Source organism: Chrysoperla carnea, chromosome 2, assembly GCF_905475395.1.
Source record: "Chrysoperla carnea chromosome 2, inChrCarn1.1, whole genome shotgun sequence".
NCBI lineage: Eukaryota > Metazoa > Arthropoda > Insecta > Neuroptera > Chrysopidae > Chrysoperla > Chrysoperla carnea.
Genome location: NC_058338.1, coordinates 23,146,512 through 23,162,947, shown reverse-complemented (window position 1 = coordinate 23,162,947; position 16,436 = coordinate 23,146,512). Strand labels below are relative to the sequence as shown.

Below are 16,436 nucleotides of genomic sequence, written 5' to 3'. Positions count from 1 at the left end.
TTTTTTGTGATATGATTCAGAGTTATTACCTTTTGTACCCCAATACTCATTCAATAGAAAGTTTTAAATAAAATTTTTTTAACAAATTTTCATTTTCTACACAAAGTAAATCTATATTTCCTGTACGTAACAATACAGGTAACAAAGGTAAATATTACTTTTGTTTGTTTGAACGATATTAAAATTGATTCAATTCTGAAAAGTTTTTTGATAAAAGAAGTTCTAAATACAAAGTTAAGCTTCACACAAAGTGTTATAGGATGTTTTCAAGGATGTCATTGAATTATATTGTAAAGAAAACTTTCTATGGACAGGTACAATGGGTGAGGGTGATTCCAGATACATTAAGGTGTGATCCATGGTACAATAGGATATTGTAACATGGATCACACTTCATGTATCACGGATCACCCGTTTATACCAATGGTTGTTTAATATTTAAATTATCGAAAAAATATGTTGAGGAATAAATGAGACAATGTGTAGTAGGCAGAAATAATTTCAGGATTCCGAAATATTAAAAAATTTAAATTGTGAATCGAGGTATTACACTCTCCTAACTACTTTGCCCATCTCTGGCAGTCTGTATTTGAAAGTAAACGCTATTCTAGTTTTAGACTAGATTGAAATCTAGGAAAAAGGCCAATGTCCACATTTTGTGCTATTATACAATCTTCGTTATCTCTAACAGTAATTCAATACAACAGAGTACCATTTTTAAGGATCTTCCACTATTATATTCCGTACACATACACTTCTTCAATACTCCCTTGCGTCCAATAGAAGAATGTGATATATAACAAGAGATATATATTAGACCTGTTTTTAGTCACATTGTCCCTTTTGAAAATATAAACTTATGTACTGTATCAAAGGTCAACAGGGAAGGAGGGGAGTGTTATGAACGAAAGTTATGAGCTTCGAAGATGGAGTGTATCGGCTAACCAGGACCATTTACAATCCCTAGATGTTGCAATTTTTTGGCTCAGTTTTAGACCAAAAAGCTAGATATCGATGGATCGACATATTTATTGAAAATTTGTACACTAGTGTATAAATTCCTTACACTCAGTGAAAGTAGAAAATTACACTCAGTGTAAGTAGAAAAAGAAAGCCTTATTAAACTGCAATTCTTTTTCTAGAAACAATAGAAAAGTCTAATGCACTTCACTGGGTCACAAAACACAAACTTTGTATAAATCTTTGTCACCTTTTGCCTATGTCTTTACTTTATTCGTAAAATTTAATAGTGCCCATAACTCCTTAACTATTGGGTTTCAGACAAAAGTCCAAAGGCACTTTTATCTTAATATTGTTCAAAGAATACACTCTAAAGCTATGACCATCCAGTCACGGAACACCTTGTATGTGTTTAGAACTGTTTACTTTGAATTTAATAGCACCCAATCAATGTACACAGAACAAACAAATCTTACCCAAAAAACAGAATATGGTTGTGCAAATTTTTTGTTTAAAGACCAATTATTTTATCAGCAAATGGTGTAAGTAATAAAAATGTTTATATATTCAAAACTTCTTTATACTAATCATTACGTTTGACGGTGTTTATGCATGATCAAAGTGTGATAAAAAGTTTTTAGTGCGACAAAACGTGTCTTCATTCAAAAACAATTAAAAAAAACTTAAAAAAATAAGTATTCAAAACTATTATTGTATCATAGTATTTTCCACGGGTTTCAATTAGTAACCCATATACACCATGTTCCACAAGTCCTTACCCACACTTTATTGAGAAAAATTATAATAAGAGATAGAGAAGAAAAGCTTCATAGGAGACTTGAAACTTGTTTTTTAGTTCAATTCAAAAACAAAATTTGTAAAATTATGGAAACATTGTTTTTCTACCAGAGGCGTAGCTATCGCCGTATCAGTCGTATCAATGATACGGGGCCCCCGTTGTACAGAGGCCTCCGCGCTAATTTTATGCAATGTATATTTGACCATGAAAACTCACAGCAGCATATTAATACAATAGTAAAATTACAGTCTGGAGAGATGTATATCTAATTATGATCCGATTGCATAAGACCTTATTTTAAAACCGAAGGTGGCCTAAAGCTTCATTTGCTCCCCCCTCCACTAATTTTGATACAGGGTCCCTCCAAGGCGAGCTACGCCACTGATTTCTACTGAATTTATTGGTTTTTGGGAAATTTATCCAACAAAAATTAATATAAATTAAATTTTCAATGTCTACAAAAATCAAAATCAAAAAGATATATCCTAACAGTTTTTTTTAAAACATTTTTCTGATTATAACCTACCTATCTTAGAACACAATTTTCATTAAAGAGTGGCAAAGAACTTATCGAACATACTGTATATCTAAAATATGAAATAAAATTATATACATACATTTTTGAAATTCCACTACCATAAATTTGTTTAACATAATCACTTACAACAAATTAATTAAATAAACAAAAACTCAACACTAATAATTAAAAATATTTTAAAAAAAAGTTTATAATTAAAATAAATCTATGTTTATTAAAATCACTGAAAATGTTATTTTATTTTAAATAATTTTTAATTAAATTTAAATTTATTGTTTAATAAAATGCAATAATGTGTGTTTTTATGGAATAAAAAAAAAATTGTTTACAAGAACCGACTGCAATATTGTTATTTCCAAACACAAGAAAGAAAAAGCACATCACTTATAATAACCATATATATATACGAGTTATATTATACTGAGCAAAGTTATATTACAATATCATTAATGTTGCTCCTCTAGCCCAAACAACACGCGAGAATAATAATAACATTTTCAGAGTATAATATATATGAAACTGTTAGGAAAATGTACATAAAGGACGCGCGTCTGTGGTAGACTAACTAGCGTCGCGCCACCGACTACGACTCTCCAACGTCAATATATAAACGTGTATTCGCTCCGAGCGTGAATTTCGTTTCCATGACAACGATACACTACTTTAATTATAGAATTAATGGATGCATATATAATTGTGTGGATTGCATTGAAAACTTACATTTAAAATTTAATATTCTTGTTTCACAAATTTAAATAAATAATTACGATAATTAACATTTGAAAAATAATATTTGTACAATTTGATTTCTTATTTTCACAATTTTTAATGCATTAAGTTTAATTAATTAGTGTTTTTCAATCATTTTAATTTGACAGTTTCTATATCATTAACATGTAAATAATTGCAAATTAGTCATAACAGCCCACTTTATCTCCAAAATTTTTCACTTAAAGCGCTGGCATCGATTTTATTATCCCTACCATGACTACGCACACAACGAATACTTACATACGTTATATATGTGTACAAACGAATATACCATACTTTACCGGGTATTCTTTATAAGCTGTGATAGCTTTGAAATTAAGCACTTTAGGAAAATTTAAAATTTCAAGAGATAAAGCGCTTTATTAGTATGTGGACTAAATGGTATACAAGTGAAATTTACAAAATTTAAAAACCCTCGACAAATTGCGATTTATTCCTTGAAAATCGATTTTTGGAAACTTTTCTATAAAACGTTCTCAATCAAGTCGGTTCGACCGTTTAAGGGCTACGATGCCACCGAGAAACACACAGACTCACAGATAACCACTTTAAACTTATAACACTCCTTCTTTAATCAATATCAAAGTGATGGTCAAGGACATCAGATGAGATGAAAAGGATACTTAAAGCGCTATCATTTTTGGGACAAATTTTTGGAAATATTTTAATTGAAATGGAAATATTTGAGTTGACTTTGTTCTCTTGAATTATTGTTTTGAATTACCTAATTATTTTACCGTTTTACTTTTCGAAATGAATTGAGCCAGGTTTATTTGACCATTCATTTCCATAGTAATTATTTATATGACATGCCTTTTCAAAATTGAATCGTTTTTGAAGATCATCGCCAATTTTTTAGTTTTTTCGGGTACAAGACTCTAAGCTCGCTTTTGAAACATAACCAAAACAAGTGATAAGAAACAATTGACTGAGTTAATTGTTGAAATACCATGCATAGTCAGTTTTGATTTCTTTATCACATAACACATACAAACATGTGACACATGCATAACTGATAATCAAGTATAGTACATTTTGTAAAATTTCCGCCTAATTGGCGCCCTCACGGGTAAACAGTGATGTTTACGAAAAAATGTTTCAAACAAAAGTTGTTTAATTTTTGATAAGGAACATTTTTTACATTTAAACTTTTGTTCTATCTCTAACGGTTTACAAGATGGGACGGACGGACGGACAACCGGAAATGGACTAATTAGGTGATTTTATGAACACCTATGACAAAATTTTTTTCCTACCATCATTATTTTTAAGCGTTACAAACTTAGCGGTCTCACACACACATAGCGGTGAAACTTATAACACCCCTTTTTTTAGTTCGGGGGTTGAAAATATTTAAAAAAAATACAATAATATTCCCTATTAACGTTTTTGCTTTCGTATTTTCTAGACAATAACATAGAACATTGAGCAGCAGCATTTTGTCTAAATCAACTTGATTTTAGAGCTAATACGTTTACACGAAATTCACGGTACATTCATATGCGAGCTTTACATATATATTATTATTACGGTTGAATATAGATGGACGGGGTGACGCGAAGAATTTGTTTTTCATTTAGATTATACGACAATATTGAGGAATGATATTGGCATGAGAAAGTCAATGGAATTTTATTATATTATCAATATATGTCTCGTAGCTCGTGTGTGTCTCATTTTAATATAAAGAACAAAATTTGTAAGAATTAAAAATAAATAATATGACTAGATAAAAGCAACTTTCTCGCTATGCTTTTAGATAAAAAGAATATAAAACTAGATAAAGAAAAGCAAAAATTTACGCAATTTTTAACCCCCGAATTAAAAAAAGAGGTGTTATAAGTGTGTGTGTGTCTATGTGTTTGTCTGTCTGTGGCATCATATCGCCTAAACGGATGGAAAAAACTAAAAAAATTGGCGATGATCTTCAAAATCGATTCAGTTTGGAAAAGGCATGACGTATAATTTTAACATATAAATAATTACTATGGAAATGAATGGTCAAATAAACCTGTCTCAATTCATTTTGAAAAGTGAAATCGTTAAATAATTAGGTAATTCAAAAGAACAAAGTTAACTTAAATATTTCAATTTCAATTAAAATATTTCCAAAAATTTGTCCCAAAAAATGATAGCTCTTTAAGTATCCTTTTCATCTCACCTGATGTCCTTGACCATCACTTTGATAATGATTTAAGAAGGAGTGCTATAAGTTTAAAGTGTTTTTCTGTGCGTCTGTGTCTTTCTCAGTGGCATCGTAGTCCCTAAACGCCTCGAACCGCCTTGATTGAGAACATTTTATATCTAAGTTTCCATGAATCGGTTTACAAGGAATAAATCGCAATTTGTCGGGGGTTTTTTCAATTTTATAAATTTCACTTGTAACTAATCACAATATTTATGGTCGTCTAAGAGACGCTATAAGGTCGATCTTCAACCATCTGATGAGATATATTTTTTATGATAATTTTATTGATTTTTAATTAAATTAATTTTAATCAATTTTTCTCTTGAACGATTTTTTCCGTAATTACGTGTGCTTTTTTTTAAATTTCTATGTTTAATTATAAATATGTCAAATTCACACAGTATTTTACTACATTTTTTATATAACTAAATCAAATGAGTAGAAAATTATCTGATTATATTTAATCGACGTATATACCTGTTTTAGAGAGTTGACAAACGTTTTATTGAAGACTTCATTAGAGGCATTCAGTAACCAAAACAAAAAGGTAAATGCAAAAGGAGTTGAACTCCTTTATAGACTGAATCCTTTTTAGAAATTTGGCAGTATTTAGAAACGTGCCCAATTATTAATAATCAATCGGCAAAATAAATTTTATAAATTTTTGATTTTAAAATAAGAAAAGCATAAGAATCCGTCGTTCATCGCATTATCTTCAATTTTAGACCTTTTCATTTTAAACAGTGGTTACCTTTTGTTTCGGACAGTATGTCAAAAAACTAATGTGATAAAATGAATAACAAATACCTTGTATCTTTGTCCAATTTATTATTGTCTCTCCGAAACAATAATGGATCGTTAAATTAAAATGAAAAAGGTCTAATTTTTAAAATTATGATGCATGGTACTGCATTGAAAAGAAAAATATGTTCTCTATTGTTCTGTCTTGTCAAATATTCTTGGTCTAAGACCGACTAAGAAAAATTTAATTACCAAAACGAATATTATTTTTACCTATACATACCACAAAAAATAACGAATAGGTAATTAAAGAAGTCACAAGGTGTATTGGGAAGCATGGAGAAGGGATGGCAAGAAGAAAATGAGACAACGTAGTTCGTTTCCAATTTCATCCTCATTTTTTTAGAATGTTTGTTCCTTGTAGAAAATATGACGATTTATTTGCAGGGGGGTTGCGTAACATGTGACGTACCCTGAGAAGGGGGAAGGGAGGAACTCAAAAATATGTATTTGGATAGCTATTTTTTAAGTGTATGTTAGTTCTTCAACATGTTTCGAATATGTATTGAAAATTATGCTTATCATTCAAAGTATGTTTCTTTGCAATGATTGTGTCAGATAATACCTTCTAATGTTATTATAGCCTGTATATATTTAATATGTATCAAGGTATACTAAGTTTAGTTCCAAGTTTGTAACGCCTAAAATATTGATGCTACGAACAAAATTTTGGTATAGGTGTTCATAGAATCACTTAATTTGTCCATTTCCGGTTGTCCGTCTGTCCGTCTGTCTGTGAACACGATAACTCAAAAATGAAAAGAGGCATCAAGCTTTATAAAGTGCTTAGGACGTTAAAATTGAGGCTAAGTTCGTAAATGAGCAAAATAGGTCAATTGGTTCTTGGATCCGTAGGACCCATCTAGTAAACCGTTAGAGAATAGATCATAAGTTTAAATGTAAAAAATGTTTCTTATAAAAAATAAACAACTTTTGCTGGCAACATTTTTTCCCAAGCGCTACTATTTAGTCGCTAGGGCGCAAATTAAGACAAAACTTTGGTGTCCATTTTCTCCAAAACTATAACAGAAAATTTTCAAGTAGCTTTAACTAGTGGCCTTGTGAAACATTCCGGAAAAACATTATTATACCGCCATTATTGTGTAGCTTTTCTAAACTCTTTCTTCTTTGCTTTCTATACAGGATATTTCAACAATTAACGCAATCAATTGTTTGTTTTCAGTTGTTTATGTAATAAATTGTGTTTTTTTTTTTACAAAAATAATATGCCAATTTCAGTTGCATGTAAATACCTACTACTGACGTCATCTACATACTTTAAATAAATGTTATTACTCACGACTCACGAGCAAATAAATCAACTCATAAATTTATCCTTACCAAGAATTGATGAAGTCCATTTAAACCATAGGACTTATTTTTCACCTCTGCCACCAGGAATTTCTTGTGATTTATGAATGTACTGTTTATTGCGATTACCTATATAAGTAATGCATGTTAATGTTGAATAAAATTAAGTTTGATACCATAGTTTAGTCAAAAAGTTCAAATTGGAGAAATATAGAAATAATGGCCTTACCTAAAAATACGTGTGAAAGTTCGTTAGATTCGGAATGATGTCTAGAAATATATGCCAAAAGCGATTTTCAGCACATAAAAAATTGCAAAAGTTATAAGCAATTATGTTATGCAAGCTTTAAGCAAACTCCAACTCCCGAAAGTTTTTCTCCATTATTTATAATTCAAATTAACGTTGGAAAAAGGTCTTTTTACGTCATTTTTAGATTGTTGTATTATGGGCAAAACGAGTATCTCACACTAAATAATATTTAGTATTAAATATTAATTTAATAATTTGAAAAAATTATATTGTATTCTAAACAAGTTAAAAAATTTATTACCGTTGGAAATTTATCTTTTCAACAAGTTAGGCAATTGTTTATTAACAAAACTTTCTCGAATTTTCGTCTTCCTTGAGAGTGAGGATCTGTCCCTTTGTTTAATTTGTAAAGAAGACGGATAGTTTCGTTAGTGCGAAAATCGTTAGTGTCCAATTTTAGTGCTCTAGAAGGCAGAAACGAACCAGATATGGCAGATCGTATATGAGGTTGAGGGTAAAAGTTAATTTGAGGTCGGTAAAAGTGGTCTAGAATGGTCTACTTATCAGGTTTCTACAAAGTATCGACTTGAATTTCTTAATCATCGATTTTGAAATTTCTTAAGAACGCATATTAATATTCACAGTCAAAAGATTTTCAGTTTCTTAATAAGTAAAGTTAATTATTATCAAAAATTAATTAAACGCCTACTCGCCTAGCATCAAAAAGTAAAATTCCAGTCTCCCAATCTCTGCGTACATAGATAAAAAAATATACTTCAATTGAAAGAGTGAGACATAGAAACAGATTGTAACCGTTAACTCATCCTTTATCCTTTTCTGTGGAACGTGCTTGTTTTTTTTTTCTCCAAAATCTACAAACAGTCCAGTAATCTAATATAACTGGTATAGAATATTTTTAATTTTTATTTTATTAACAATTAATTTTACTTTTGTTCTAGTTGGACAGCTCAACGCATGGTGCCTCAATGACCATATCTGGAGGAGGAGTTGGTCGCAATATTTGTGAAGCAATGACAAAATTAGGTGCAAATCCGCTTTTAATTTCTGTTGTTGGGAAGGATCCTCATGCTGAATTTTTAAAAAAGATAACTTCCGAAAAATGTTTTAAACATGTTTTAAAAACGGACCAATTTAATACCGCACAATATATGGTTCTTTGTGATGCGAATGGTGAATGTAAACTTGGACTTGGTGACATGGATATTTTCCAATTAATTACACCCGAAGTGGTAAGTCCGTTAATTATGCCATAACTATAACTGTAGAAAATTCCCTATACCTATGTGTCCAAAAAAAAAAGGTACGGGCAAAAAAGCAAAAATCCACAAAAAACAGATATTTTGTCATTTTTAATGTTAAATTTGATTTCGAGATGTTTGACAAAACCCAAAAGAGATGCTTGTTCACCCCTACATTCAATTTCCACCCACTTAGTTAGTAGCAATCCGCGATTTTTTCTTCTTTAATAACCCATTGAACGATTCTTGCAATAGAAACCCGTGAACGCCTTAGGTCCTTTCTATATGACATAATTAATAGTCTAGTACTGTAAAATATCTGTTCTTTTAACTCATTTTTAAAATTGTTGAAAAAAACATTTTTGCCTATTCGCTCCGTGCGTGAGTTTCGTTTCCATGGTAACGATACACTACTTTAATTATAGAATTGTATGGATGCATATATAATTGTATGAATTGCATTTAAGACTTACATTTAAAATTTATTATTATTGTCTCACAAATTTAAATAAATAATTATGATAATTTACATTTGAAAAATAATATTTGTGCAATTTGATTTCTTATTCTCACAATTTTTAATGCATTAAGTTTAATTAATTCGTGTTTTTCAATAATTTTAATTTGACATTTCTATAACATTAACATGTGAAGAATTGCATATTAGTCATAACAGCCCCCTATAACTCCAAAATTTTTCACTAGAAGCGCTGGCATCGATTTTATTGTCCCTACCATGACTACGCACACAACGAATATCATTATATAAACTCAAGAGACTATACAATCTCAAAGAGACTACAAACTATTTAATATTGCCATGAAATCATAGTTTTCTTTTTATTCTAGATAAGATCAAATGAAGATTTGATTAAAAAGAGTCCGATAATGATTTTAGATGCTAATTTAAGCAAAGAAGCAATGTTAGAATCGTTGAAACTTGCCACAAAGCATAATATACCTGGTAAGTAGTAGATTTTTATGTATTTTTTTAATATGAAAAGCTAGGTCTTTCAAATATTAATTAAAATTTCTAGACAACAAAAGCATGGTCTTTTTGTAGAGTTTTATTGTGCCAGCACACACTCACAAACAGCCAAAAGGTATAGGTATTATTATTATAATGATATAAACATAGAGATAATACTATAGAGCTACAAAGTCGCCGGAAAACGCAGTGAAAAGAGACAAATAAAGTAGGCGCGTATATATTATATCTTCGTCTCGCTTATACGTCTACAATGTCTCTTTCTACCTCTCTCACTGCGGTCAAGAATTCCTATTCCTCCCATCGCGTTTCCTACTGTTCAAGTCAAGACATATCACATATCTTCTATATTTGTCAAAAAGTGCTGTTTGATAAAGGTTAAAGGATTTTATTTTCTTTACTTGAATAGTTTTTTGACAATTGTCTGAAACAACAGCAAATCGATGAAAAAGCCTATTATGATCGATTGGAGTTATATAATTTATGTAATATATAATGCATATACTATTTTAAAAATCTTATACAGTGCAACCTTAATATAACGAACCTCAATATAACGAATTCCTCGATTTAACAAATTTTTCGCAATCCCCTTGAATTGTCCATAAGAGTCAATATAAAATATACCTCTACATTACGAATATTTTTTGCTGCCTCTTTATAACGAATTTTAGACAAGATAAAAAATTTAAATACCTCTAAATAACGAAATTCGTCAATTCAAAACCTTTATATAACGTATAAAGTCCCACCAATATATCACAGTTAGTATGCTCCATAGTAGTAATTCATGTCGCGAGAGGTTCCGACACTTTTTTCCTCTTTATAACGAATTTTAGACCAACTTAACCTCAATATTACAAACCTCAGTTTAACGAATTACTTGATATAACGAATATTTACTGGTTCCCTTCAGGTTCGTTATATCGAGGTTGCACTGTAGTATGAAATTCCTAAATTTGCTACCTCAGATTCTACCTCTGTTCAGTATCCTATGAAAATTGTTACATTTTATACTTACCATCGCCATGAAAGCACAAATGAATGTACTTTTTTCGAGTTAAATAAAAATTCATTTAGTTATGATGTCACCCGATGGAAGTTTTTCAATCGTTTGAACTTAGAACCCAGAATTTTAAATTTAATAAGTTGTTTGTTTAATTCAGTTAATTTTTTTATTAGTCATAGTCATTTTTACATCCCAAATAAAGAAAGAAATCGTAAATAAACAAAATGGGGAACTATACTTACCTACATGGAAAAGAAAACAAATTTCCATCGATCTGGAAGTAAGGATTGGGCATCTCAACAAAAGAATAACGAATAACTTTAAATTGCGTTAAGAAATCCTGATATCAGGGGTTTTCAGCTCTTTCCAAAATAAATAATTAAGAAGGAAAAAATTCGTTAAAACTATAAATAGCAAATTTATTGTATAAAAAAAATTACAAATTAATGAACATTATACTTTTAAAAAATGTGTGTATAATATATGTACACCAAACAATAAATATAAAAAACATAAAAAATGTAAAAGATAATATAAATGCCAATTTTATTGGGACAAAAATACAAAAGAAATTTTTTTGGACGGACAAATTTTTATATAAAAACCTTTTTTTAAATATATATTTTTAGTGCATTCGACAATAACTATGTTTCGGATTTGTAGTGAATTTTTATACGTTAAGTTAGATGATATTACTGTTTCACCTTGTTTTACAACAACGCAAGTAAGATTTAATACACACTGGCAGAAACAATGCCCTTCCTTGATTACTTGAGCCCAGTGTCAGATTCAAATTTAAAACGAGAGTAATATTGTATGACTTTCCATACATACAATTACAGTATACTCAATTAACTTACAAATCCGAAATTTACGACCCAGTGTTACCAACTTGGGGGATTTATCCTTAAAAGGATTATATTTTCATTTAGAAATTATGGAGATTTTAATTTATTAAGAAATATTACTTTTTTATTCAGTAACCCTAAAGTAATAACGGGTATTAAATTAACAGGCTGAGCGACCTCGCTTTTTTATGCTAAACCCGAACTTAAGTCCCACTGATTTAAGTTTATGATCACCAAATCATAATAGATACCCAACATATTATAGATACAAAGTCCAAGTAAAGTTCTCCACTACGGGTACTCGTAAGATTTTAAGGAATAATTTGTTGGAAACACTGATTTTCGCATAACTTGCGTGTTTTAATATGCACAAAAATGAAATACATGTACATAATATATAGAAACCGTTGAGATACATTTTTTTTAAAGCCCTCACAAATTCTTCATTTATAAGAGACGAACATTAATTTTATTAAATGTACTTAATTAATAATTATATTCTTCTTTTTTTAAATCTATTGCAATAAATTTTTTAAACAGTATTCGAAAAAATTGGTCAAGAAGTAAAAAAATATACATTATGAATATTAACGAGAATATATCTCACAATTTGTTCTGAAATGTTTCAAAACTGCTCTATAACTTTTAATCAGATCTATCTATATCACATAAAATACGTTGCATATATTTCCATAATCACCATTTTATACATCCTTTATTGCCGTTTTTACCACTCCAGTTAGAACTACGTAGAAAACTGAGTAACAAATGATCGGCTGATATCGCTATTATTATGGACAGACTTTACAATCATAACTAGTTTTTAATAGTTCAACAAGTAAATGAGTATTTTTGTTACTCAATATTATAAGTAGTTTTTATAGGATTTTAACGCTAAGATGTCGACGCCACTAAAAAAAATTTAATCTATACCTATTATGTCTCAGCTGATTTTTCCATTGAATGCAAAGAAAAAAGATACCTACTTCATTTTACATTTTAATGTGTTTATTTCTTTTTTCTATCGCTAGATAGAGTATTTCTTAGCATTAAAATCCCATAACGGGCATTACCAGTTTACATTTAACATAAAACTAGAACATTTAACTTTCAAATTTAACAGAGTTTAAATGAAAGGCTCGTTTTTAAGACACTCAATTCAATAATTTTGGTAAAAACTTTCGTCGTTATAGAGGCCGGAAAAATAATTTGCAATTGCAGAAGTTTATACTTTTTCACATTTCAACATTAAGCATTGGTGATCAAAATTCTTTCAATAATTAACATTCGTGTATGAAACATATTTTCAGAGCAAAAATATAAAAAATATTTTCCGTGTATCCGGGCATTCAATATAGTTTGAGGGATAAGTTCGATCATACAAAATACAAATTAAAGTTCGGTAAAATTTTACTTGACTCTAAAGAATTCGTAAATTACTGACTGTTACGGATCAATAAATGAAATATTCCTTTTTATTTTAACGAAAATCTGAACTTGCACTAACACTGTACAATCGAACTATATCAGCTTTAGAATCAAATATTTAATAAATTCAATTATTCAACAATTGATAAAATTTTTGTACTATTTCGATTGAAACATGTAATAAATATTTATATAATTCGTCAATAAGAAATACAAGGGCGGATTAAGATACAAGCAATAAAAGCAATAACTGCAAGTTTTACAATAGCTTCTCATACGCTTTTTTTATCAACATACTTGCATTTGCTGCTTTTAGTTAAAATTTTAGGCGTCAAATACACAATCGAACATAATTTATATCTACATCCGCCCTTGAAGAAATATCAAAAATACGCTGTCATTTAAAGAGATTCAAAGTTTGTTGCAAGCTTAATTTTAACAGTTATGTCTTTTACGTGACTAAAATGTAACTATTTAATTAGTGTTAGCACAAAAAAATTAACATTCGTGTACAATTTGACGTCATTAAAGAGATTAAAACAATTTTATAATAAAAAATTTTTGTTCTGTAAATACTTTTTTATAAGAATAATAAATTGTTGCCTTAGTAATAACTAGCTCTACTTTGTGGTTCAGGATGCATTTGCATTACCAAATTCTTTGATTCACGTCGACGTTCATAGCTTCGTTTCGTCTCATTATACAATGCAAACGCTGAGAAATAATGGAAAAACATTGAAATTACGGCAAAATAGAATGACCAACTCACATAGTTGAAATTTGGATACATAATCCAATCACGTCGATAACATGAGAATCCAAATATAATAACCGCTAACGATAGGAAGACAGCTGAAAGTAAAAATTACAATTTTATCACGCATAAAATAATTCATAATATAATTTGTATATAGTCTTTCAGAGTAAGGCACACTCCATAGCCTTTTGATTTTGCGTTTGAAAAAAAAAAATTGAGCCTCGTTTATAAGCAAGTGTGCTATTTGGTGTCACAATTTGAGTATTTCAGTGGAATTTACTTATTTTGCTTTTACACAAATACAATGCCAGATATCTCAGATCGATTAAAACAGATCAAAAGGGATGCATTTTTGAAACAATAAATTGAATTTTCTAGAATAATTAACTCTTAAATTTCTTACCAGAAACAATACTTCCAATAAATGACATTCCAATTAGAAGCCATTCATAACGTAACACAAACTCTAAAGGATATCGTGTGATTATTAAAGCAATTAAACCTTGGGCTGCAAAACTTAAAATAAATGCCATGGTAACAAACGCTTGAACAAATATTAACCATCCTGGCAATAACCATTCACGAATCACATAATATTCCTAAAAAATACAAAATTAAACAATGTTTTTACACGTTGGATATAAGGGATATTTTAGGTTTGTAACGCTTAAAAATATTGAGAGGCGAAACATAATTTTTGTATTTGTATTGATAAAATGACATTATTAGTCCACTTCCGTTTGTCTGCCCGTCAATACGATAACAAAAACGAGCTCAAAAAAGAGATAGCGAGCTGAAATTTCTATATTATGTAACTTAAAAAGTCTCTTAGGCACAGATTATAGTTTTTAATTTAAAACAGATCTGCAACTCCCTGTAAAATGTTTACTATTTTCGTTCTCTGAAGGTGCCTTTCTCCAGGTGGCTCTACACGTTATATTCCATTTATCATTTCAATGGTTGTTGGAGAAACAATATTTTATATATATTTTTAAATAAATAAACAATACGACTTTCGTTCGCATGTCATTAAAATTCGTTAAATTTCTTTGTGTGTATTCTCAATTGATTGTCTTTATTAACATTTTGTGGAATATTTGAATAGTGGCATTATATTAAGTATTTTAGTTTTCATTGTGCCCCTGTTCATTAACTAATTAGTGTAATTTAGTCGTTTTAGGTGTGTTTATATTATTTTCCGGTATATACTGAGTTTATTTTAGCGCTTAGGTCTTGTTAATCGTGTTGATTACATTTAGGTAATGTTTAATTGTGATTATAATTCACTATTAACGAAATAAAATGGTTTTAAATTGCATTTAACTTACATCAAACTAATAATTAATTGTTATTAATAATGTTCATATTAAAATAAATGCTATTTTATTTCAAATATTGCAATAAATTATTATTTTATTTAAAAAACTTCACTATATTTAATTATAAGACAAATACAAAAAAATTTAAAAAAAATGATAAACCGAATAGAAATATTTCGAATAGTACCTAATTCCCGCCATTTTTTTTTTTTAAATAGTTGATTGTAAGTGCTTTTCTCCAGGGGGCTTTTGGACAACATTTCATGTACAGTAGAGTTGCCTATCTATTTATGTAATAAATTATAATCTGTGGAGTATTCTCAATTTAATAAAAACAAAATTATATACAAGCAAGCTCATTCAATATTGAGATTAACAATTAACAGCCGAGAAAGACTAAGGAATATAACTTTAAAATTAGTAGACTATACCTGACTAAAAATATAATGGCAACCATCAAATAAATGATTGAATTGATAATAAGGATATCTGAAATCGTGGAAACAATATTGCCATAATCCCATATGTTTAAAATCGGAAAATGTTTCTTCAAACGATTGAATCCAGTAGGGGCTGCAAAATGAAATCATCAAACACATTCCAGCTATATATAGTAATATACCCCCGTATACTACTGCATCTAAAAAAAGAAAAGTTTGTATTAGGAATCTTAAATTAACTTATTTGAATTTCCAAATTCAATGTAAAACTCTTGATAATTGTTATGTTATAATAATTTCATGTTAAATTATTTTTTTAACATTGGGTGTGTCAGATATTATTCATTAAAAAATTAATAGTTAAATTAAATTTTATTTTATACATACTTGCAGCCTTTGGATATTCGTTTTTAGCAACCATTTTGTTTAATTTGATTTAATATTTTAATTATTTTATTTGTTCGATCTATTTAAAGTTACCAATTTTTTTTGGATTATTTTTATTTACACATCGTTTTGAGGTAACTGTTATGTTTATAAATTTATACCTGTAGAGGAGAGTAATGATGACACATACAGGAGACTGGCAGCTACTTTCATTTTATTGCAAACTTCATGTTGATTACATTTAAAATGAATCATTGACATACATAACCGGACCACTGGACAATGGACATTCATATACAATAGTTTTGCTCCAACCACGGATCTAATAATTATAGTAGGGATGTAGTATAGTGTCCCACTTTAGACGAAGGGGGTGTATAACT

General features: G+C 29.2%; 2 protein-coding genes across 2 annotated transcripts in view; one reads left to right on the top strand and one right to left on the bottom strand.

The window, feature by feature from the left end:
* Positions 1 to 16,436, top strand: part of LOC123293131 (pseudouridine-metabolizing bifunctional protein C1861.05) — a 352,323-nt gene that overhangs the window by 321,542 nt on the left and 14,345 nt on the right. Inside the window, exons 7-8 of the mRNA XM_044873846.1 lie at positions 8,578 to 8,868; positions 9,727 to 9,841. Of these exons, the coding sequence (XP_044729781.1) occupies positions 8,578 to 8,868; positions 9,727 to 9,841 (406 nt within the window). The remainder of the gene's footprint in view (positions 1 to 8,577; positions 8,869 to 9,726; positions 9,842 to 16,436) is intronic.
* Positions 11,433 to 16,262, bottom strand: LOC123293133. The gene is made up of 4 exons (XM_044873849.1): positions 16,054 to 16,262; positions 15,658 to 15,866; positions 14,311 to 14,506; positions 11,433 to 14,002 (listed from the first exon to the last, which is right to left on the bottom strand). The coding sequence occupies exons 1-4, from the start codon at positions 16,085 to 16,087 to the stop codon at positions 13,755 to 13,757; spliced, it is 687 nt and encodes a 228-aa protein (XP_044729784.1). The 5' UTR covers positions 16,088 to 16,262; the 3' UTR covers positions 11,433 to 13,754.